General features: G+C 63.7%; 1 protein-coding gene across 2 annotated transcripts; it reads right to left on the reverse strand.

The window, feature by feature from the left end:
* Positions 1-1,651: 1,651 nt before the first annotated feature.
* LGALS7B (galectin 7B) lies at positions 1,652-4,461 on the reverse strand. Of its 2 annotated transcripts, XM_045045932.1 has the most exons (5): positions 4,329-4,461; positions 3,879-3,943; positions 3,393-3,481; positions 2,419-2,620; positions 1,652-1,860 (listed from the first exon to the last, which is right to left on the reverse strand). In XM_045045932.1, exons 2-5 carry the CDS (start codon positions 3,891-3,893, stop codon positions 1,747-1,749), a joined length of 420 nt encoding a protein of 139 aa, XP_044901867.1. In that variant the 5' UTR covers positions 3,894-3,943; positions 4,329-4,461; the 3' UTR covers positions 1,652-1,746. The 2 variants fall into 2 exon arrangements, with proteins under 2 accessions (XP_044901867.1, XP_044901868.1); XM_045045933.1 differs by lacking the exon at positions 4,329-4,461 and having other exon boundaries at positions 3,879-4,049.
* Between the last annotated feature and the right edge of the window lie 3,352 nt (positions 4,462-7,813).

A 7,813-nucleotide genomic window follows, 5' to 3' on the forward strand; every position in this document is an offset into this window, starting at 1 on the left:
ACTCTAAGGCAAAGGTGAAAATCAAGAAATTAACAGGGATAGATCACTACCATCTAATCCAGGGACCCCGACCACCTTTTTTTGTTTGTTTGTTTATTTATTTTTGAGAGATAGAGCACGAACCAGGGAGGGCCAGACAGAGAGGGAGACACAGAATCGGAAGCAAGCGGGCTGCAAGCTCCAGGCTCTGAGCAGTCAGGACAGAGCTTGAGGGGGGTGGGGAAGAATTGAACTCCCTGAACTGCGAGATCATGACCTGAGCCCAAGTCAGACACTTAACTACCTGAGCCACTGAGGCACCCCTCGGACCACCTTTGACAGTTATGCCAAAAACTACAATTTCTCTCCACTGCTATCTGTGGAAATTTACACCCTACCCATGTGTTAGCTCTAGAAACACTTTTGTTAATTACAACTACTTGACATTGGCAAATAAAAATGAATGCTAAGTCATTCAACAATGAGCCCTGGGGAACTAGGGGAATTCAGACTTTCTCGGGTCCACCACTGCAAGAGGGGACCCTTCCTTACACCGCCCACCCAGAGAGACAGTCTCAAGGGCTCGGTATGGGGAGGGTGGTTTCCCCGGAAGGATCTCAGGGGCAGAAATGAGTCCTGAAAAGGCTCAGACCCTACGCTCTGCTTCCTGTCAGGTCAGGAACGGTCCTCTGCTTGTGAGGACTGCAAAGCCCACAGCGGCCCAGGGAAAGGGAGGTCTGTCACCTCTGGGGCGGGCTCCAAGCGTGGGATAGCCCGCCTGGGGCGTGGGTGGGGATTGTCCCGGGCTCTGGATCCTAGCCTATCATGGGACGCTGGAGCGCTGCCACCCGGCGGGGCTCCTTCCCACGGCTGAGGGAGACGGGTCCTGCAGGGTGGCGACTCAGGCCAAGACCAGAAATGCACCGACTGCGGGCGACTCCCTGGTTGTCACTCGGGCAGGGCCAGGGGCACAGGTAGAAAGAAAGGTGGGAAGGGGGCTCGTGAGCGCGCAGAGACCCAGAGGACTGGTCGCGGTGTCCCCCTGCCTCCCCACCGCGCCACCCCCCCCCCCACTCGTCCCCACGCAACTCCTCCGGGAGGTGCCGGTTCAGTGCGCGTCTGCCCCGGGGACACGGGCGGGAGCCTGTCCCCACTCCGCCACAGCTGGGAGGCCGGCGACGCCCCATCCCCTGCCCCGCCCACCCCGCCCAGACCCGCTCCCCGCACCCCAGGCGGGAGAGCCGGGGCAGAGGTGAGACGAGGCGGGTAGCGGCGCGGGAGCCCCCACAGGCCCAGGCACCGTCTCCACCATTTCGGGTCTCAGGGACCAGACGTGCGGGGACTCGTTCGCCCGTTTGCAGACGCAGCGGCTCGGAGCTCCGATGTTCCGCAGAGGGGGCACCGAGGGGAGCTTGAGCCCGCTCCAAATCCCCATCAGCTGTCCCCACCGCACGACCGCCGGGCCGGGCCGCCCGGAAAAGCGCCGCTGGACACCAGCCAACGCCCACCCCCACCCGATCGCGACCCTCCGGAGGCGTCCCGGCCACAGACTGCCCTCCGAGGCCGCGGGGCCCCACTCCCGCCCCCGCCGCGGCATCGCTGTGACCCTTCGTCAGCGTCTTCCCCGCTCTGAACCTGCTCTCCGCGTCCAGACGAAGGACACCCGGGCACAGACGGGGCGCACACACGCGGACTGAAACTTTATTTGCCCTGCCGCGCCCGGGACCCCGGACCCCCGACCCCCGACCCCGCCGCCCGCCCGGAGGCTCAGAAGATCTTCACCGACTGCAGCTGCAGGTCCCCGCCCACCTCCAGGAGGCGCACGCGCGCCGGCGGGATCCGGTAGCGGAAGTGGTGGTACTCCGAGTCGCCGACCACCGCCTGCGGGGCGGAGGGGGGCGGGGCGTCAGGGGCCGCGGGGCCCCGAGTCCCCGGGCGCGAGATGGGGCCCCGATGGCCGTACCTCTTGTCGTGGTCCTCACCTGGGCCACCTGTCTGGCGCGGACGCGCGCTTAAGGCGGTGGCTGTTACGGCCCCGCCGGCGGCGTCCACGGCCTCCCTCCGGCCGTTCGCACTGAACGTGGGGAAGGGCCTGGGTGCTGGACGCCGCGCAGCGACCACTCCCCGCGGACACGCGCGTCCCGGCCCAGTCGCCCGGCCATCCTGGCCCCTGCTCCGGGACACCTAGCGCTTCCCGCTAGGGGCCACCCACCCTCTGGGCGCTGGGTCCTTGCCGCCCGGTCCCTGCCCCGGCCACACCCCTGCCTTCGGGCACACGTGGGGTTGCGCCAGGGGAAGAAGAAGAGGGACGGACCGAACGTGGGCCCCGCCTTGGCCGGGCCTTTGCTCCCCACCTCCACCAAGAGCCTTCCTGGCTTGCCTGGACTGCAGGCGGGGCGGGGGTCTGGGCGCCCGCGCCTGTGGGTGGCAGGGACTCACCTTGAACCCTTCTTCGGTGGCGATGAGGAGCACGTCGAAGGGCTGCCCATGCTGGAAGGGAATGCCTGAGCCGCGCTCCTCCCGGCCCCAGGTGCCCTGCTCCAGGCTGTTGAAGACCACCGTGGACTCGTCCAGCCGCGGGTTGAAATGGAGGGCAGCCTCCCCGCCAGGCCCCTCGCCGCACAGCAGGTTCACATAGAACCTGGTAGTGGGGGCAGGGAGGAGAGGATAAAGGGCACAGGCCAAGAAGCACCCTACCAAGATCAGGGACCAATGGTCAGGACTCCCCACCGCCAGGCCGTTCCAATTCATAGGCACCGGAGAACGTCCCACGCCACACGGGGAAGGGTTGTGGGCTGCTGGCCAGGGACCCGCCCTCCAGGGCGTCCAAAAGCTCCAGGGACCCTGGACCCGCATGCACCTAGCGAGGGTCACTATGCTACGGCCCCGGGTGCCCCTCATTTCCAGAGCCTCTAACGTTTGCCGTGGAGTCACGATGCCGATGGCCAGGGTGCTCTCTGTTCCTAGGGCATCCCCCTTGCCAGAGGGCTGGGCACAGCACCACGGGCCCGCACGTGTGCAGGCACCGCAGATTCCCAGCAAGCCTGCCCTTCCCAGACCCGGAAGTCCTACGACCGACCGCTTCGGCCTCCCAGGTGCCCAGGGCACCTCCAGGCCGCGGGACTTCTTTCCAGGGTTCCTGGCATTCAGACTGGGAGCCACAGGACTCTAGATGGGAGCCCTGGGATGGCTGTGGAAGCCCCAGATCCCTAGGGAGACGTAGGGACCCCAGCTACACAGTCACGGGACAAGTAAGTGAAGACTTCAGATTCCAGAAGGTCAGCGATGGCCCGGGGAGTCTAAGACCCTGTGGGCCAAGGTGGCTCTGGTGCCCTCGTGTCTGGGCTGCAAGAAGTCCGAGCCAGCTGAGCCTGGACACCTCCCAGCCTTACCTCTGGGGCCTGGGGTCTCACCTGCCGGCCTTTTCCGGGACGACGCCGCGAATCCTCATCACGGTGCCCACCCGGATGCCCTCGGGCAGCGACGTCTTGTGGGGCACGTTCTGCGGGTTCAGCGGCGGGGAGTCCCAGGGAACCGGGGGCGCGGACGAGAGACACACGTGGGTCGGCCCCAGGCAGAAAGCATCCGGGACCCAGATCGGCAGAATCCGTGAGAAGAAAAGGCCCAGAGACCAAGGAGAGAGAGCCAGAGCCAGACCAAGAGTGGGAGAGCCAACCACGAGGGATCAACGGAGAAAGGGAGACTCCAGAGAGGCAGATGGGAGCGTGGGGATGGGTTGGGTCCACCCGGGAGCCACAGCCCAGACCCTTGGTAGCACACCCTGGCACCCACTTTGTCCTTCCCGGCGGGACACCTCAGCCAGGCCCAGCCCCTCCCTGAGTCCGGTGCCGCCTTGGGTCCAAGCCCCCCGGGCCCCGACGCCCCCCGAAGGCACTCACAGAGCTTCCCGCCATGGCTGGGACGCTGGGGCGACAGGCGTGGCGGTGGGTATGGCTGCTGGGACCTTAAGTAGAAGCAGAAGCAGGGCGTGGCGGCCCCGCTGACTCACCCCCAGCCATTTCCACACCCGCCGCCCACACCTGGCACAGACCCTGGCCCTGGGGCCACCCAGCGGCCCAGCACCTTCTTGCTGGGCCCGGGACTTCCCTCCACTCACTGAGGGTTCCCAGTCCACCGCCCGCCCCCTCCGTTGAGCTAAGAATCCTGAAGACAGTTAAGGACGAACCGCCAAGGACAGAGGGCACCCAGGGGGCCACCATCCATCCCGGCCATGTCCCTGCCGCTTGGCACAGGGGAAAGGGTCTTTGCCCATCTTATCTTGGACATCTGGAGCCCCGAGAGGCCCACCCGGGGCTGGAAGCGGGGGCCCCTCTCTCCCAGGCTGGGACCTGCGCCTTGGGCTGAGGACGCGTCTACCGAAATTCCAGCTCACGCTCCCTCGCGTGACGGTGACCCCGGCAAGGACAACACTGTGCCCGCGGGGCTCCGGGGGGCAGGACGTGTGCCTGATGAGCCGCGTCTCCCGGGGTCTAGAGCAGCGGCTGGTACACGGTCTGGGCTCCTCAAGTGCGCCTGAAAGACGAATAAGGAATGACACCAGCGCCTGGTCTGAGGTCCTGGGCGCCTGGCACACACAGGACCTCCCTGAGCGCTCACCGCTAGCCGAGCGAGCGGGGAAGGGGATCACTCGCCCCCACTTCACAGACCAGGAAACCGAGGCTCAGACACGGGAGGCCGTTTGCCCGAAGGCGCACGGCCGGGCAATCCCTGGGTGAGTGTCTCTCTGCCCTTCTTCAACTCTGGCGGGTTCCGCCTTGTTTCTTCTGTCCCTGGGAATGCCCTGGTGTCTCTCCCTGGCCCTCTGGCTCCGACTCTCCCTCCCTCCCGGGTGGCCCTGTCTGCTTCTCTTCCTCAACGCCATGTCTCCTTCCTCCTCCCAGAATGGCTCCCGCTCTCCCAGCCAGGTTCGGGTCAGGGGAGGCAGAGGGGGGCCGTCCTGGGACCCAGCCGCGCCCTGACCCGGGAGCAGCGACGTGGGATCCTCCACTCAGGCCCACAGCCCAAGATGCCATAGTCCAAGATTCCAGAAGAAGAATCCAGGATGGGAAGGGTGGGGTCAGAGGGAGAATGCTGAAAGAAGGTTCTGGAAGGTAGGGAAGAGGCAGGGTGGGGCAGCCACCTGAGCAGAACCCCCTCCCAGCAGCCCAGCAGGCCTCCTGTCCACCCCCACCACCCCCTCCCAGCCTCCACTCCTGCCCCCCACCCCCCACCCTCCAGGGGGAAGAGGCCTGGGGCAGAGACCAGAATGGAAACTCTGGGTGGAGACAACCAGACTCAGAACCTGATCTGCCACCTGACTGCCCCCCAGGCCTCCCAGACTCTCTCCATCCCCACACCACGTGAGGCACCCCGGGGGTGGCAGGGGGCGGCGCAGTTTGGGGGCCAGGACCTCAGACAGGGAGGCCGGACAGCTGCGAGGTGGGTGGGGGTGTCTGCAAGCACCCAGTGTTCAGAGGAGAAGAGGGAGGCAGAGAGTGGGGCACCCTCTCAGCCAAGGTCCCACAGCAGGGAAGCAGCCCGGGGATGGGCGGGGGGGGGGGAGCGGGGGGGCCGGGGGGGGGGCAGGGCTGGTCACCAGGACTTGCGGTAGAGAGGACATGGGGCCTGAGGCCGGGGCACCCACACCCGGGAGCCGGCGTCCCGAATCGAACCGTGGGCTCCACCTGTCTCGGATCTCAGGTTCGGGGTGTCCCCCTCGGCCGCCTCGCTCTCCACGTGCTCTTGGGGCCCAACGACTCGTCCTTCCCCAGATGTCTTCTTTGGGGCTGGATGTGTCTTCACACGCTGCCAACCTGCAAGTCCAAACTCGACCGTGACTTCACCGTGGGCCCAAGTGTCAGCGGTCGATCTGTTATCAGTTGATGGCGGGCTCGTTTCTCAGAAGCCAGGCACGCGCGCGCACGTGCCGGAGCCCCATTCTCTGGTGTGGATCGTCTCTGCGTCGGTTCTGGAAAAATGCTTTCAGGAGCACTGTTTCCATTCCCAGTGAGTCGTGACCGTGCCTGTGTCTCAGTCCTCGTGCCTTTTCCCGAGCGATGCCTCGCCTTCCGAAGACGCGCAGGTTGTAACAGAATGAGGGTGGGATTCCAGAAACGTCCGGACCTGAGCAACCCCCACCCCCACCGAGTTTCCCCGAGCCCCAGAGACAGCCAGCCCCCCTCCGCCCGCCCTGCCCGGGACAGCGCTGCCAGTCTGGGCGTCCCGTGGCCACCGTGTCATGTGTCCCGGGAGTGGAGAGGGGTGGCCAGCAGGCTGAGTCTGCGGACCTTCGCCCTCCTGCAGGGAACAACTCTGGTGACTGAAAAGTCACCCCGTGTACCCACCGTGCTTGTGGGCGTTGAAACCCCCAGGCCCTCTGCCAGGGTCAGCGTGTTGGGGACTTTGGGCCGGTTTTGTACACGGTGAACATCAGTCCGGGGGCCGCTTTGGTTTTGTTTTGTTTTGTGGAAAGATTTTGGTTTTGAAGTGATCTCCGCGCCCGGCGTGGGGCTGGCACTCCCCACCCAGAGATCCGGGGTCCCAAGCTTCACGGAGCCAGCCAGGCGCCCCGCGGGGCCGCTTTGCTTTTGTAAGTGAACCTTCCAAGGAGGAGAAAGACACTGCTCAAATCTCTTTCTTAAGCGGTGGATCCACTGGTAACTGACACTTCTATTTCTGGATAGAATACATTTCCCCAACCCCATCAGGCGGAGGGAAGCATTTTCTGTCCTGCTTGCTTCCATTGATAAACTGAGGTCGTTAACGTCTCTTACGTATTTTCAGCCGCATGTGGGATTTACCGTGTTTTTTGTTTTGAAGTTTATTTATTTATTTTGAGAGATGGAGAAAGAGAGAGGGAGGCATGGAGAGAAAGGGGAACACAGCGGATCCCAAGCACTGTCCGTGAGGAGCTGGGTGTGGGGCTGGAACCCATGAACCTTGAGATCGTGACCTGAGCCGAAATCCAGAGTTGGGTGCTTAACCGACTGAGCCAGCCAGGTGCCCCCCACCATGTATTAAATTTGAAGTGTTTCCCATCGTCCACTCAGTTCTTCCAAGTAATAAGGGATCGTGGTCCGTTTCCACGCCTGAGGTGGGAGTCCAGTGACCTGTTCTTTCACCTTTCCTTCTTTCCTCCCCTCCCTCCCTTCACCTCCCCTCCCCTCCCCTCCCTTCCCTTTGCTCTCCTTCCTTGGCTGAGGGATTGGGCCATCAGGTGGGGGGACAGGTGCTGCCTCTGGGTGGGGGGAGGGAAGGGGCAGGATAGCAGCTGGCCGAGGGGAGGGGACGCTGTTCTGCTGTCATGTCAGACGGAGTGAGTGAGGAGGGCGCTCAGAAGGGCGTGGTCCTCAGGACCTAGGGTGGGGGTGAGGGGAGAGGGGCAGCTGGACCTTGGGAACCCAGCCCCAGCAGAGGAGTCGGAGGTGTCTGTGCTGGGGAGGAAAGGGTCCCTGCGGGAGTGACTGCAGGGTGGGTTTCCACCACGGAAGGCGAGTCTCTTCTGTGACATTCAGAGGGAAGAGTTCTAGTGTGGAAAGGGGAAAATGACCATGAACCTGACTGGCGGTATTTCATGAGAGGTTTTGGAGGGTGGGGGTGTGGGGGGTTTGCGTCTCCTTAAAATCTTTTTTATTATGGTAAAATATAAAAATATGGGTGACTCAGTCGGTTGAGCGTCAGACACTTGGTTTCTGCTCAGGTCATATCTAGGGTCATGGGATCGAGCCTCGGTGCTGAGCACGGAGCCCGCTTGAGATGTTCTCTGTCTCTCCCTCTGCCCTCTCCCCTGCTTGTGCGCTCCCTCTAAAGTAAATAAAATAAAATATATACGTGT

This window comes from Felis catus, chromosome E2, assembly GCF_018350175.1.
Source record: "Felis catus isolate Fca126 chromosome E2, F.catus_Fca126_mat1.0, whole genome shotgun sequence".
NCBI lineage: Eukaryota > Metazoa > Chordata > Mammalia > Carnivora > Felidae > Felis > Felis catus.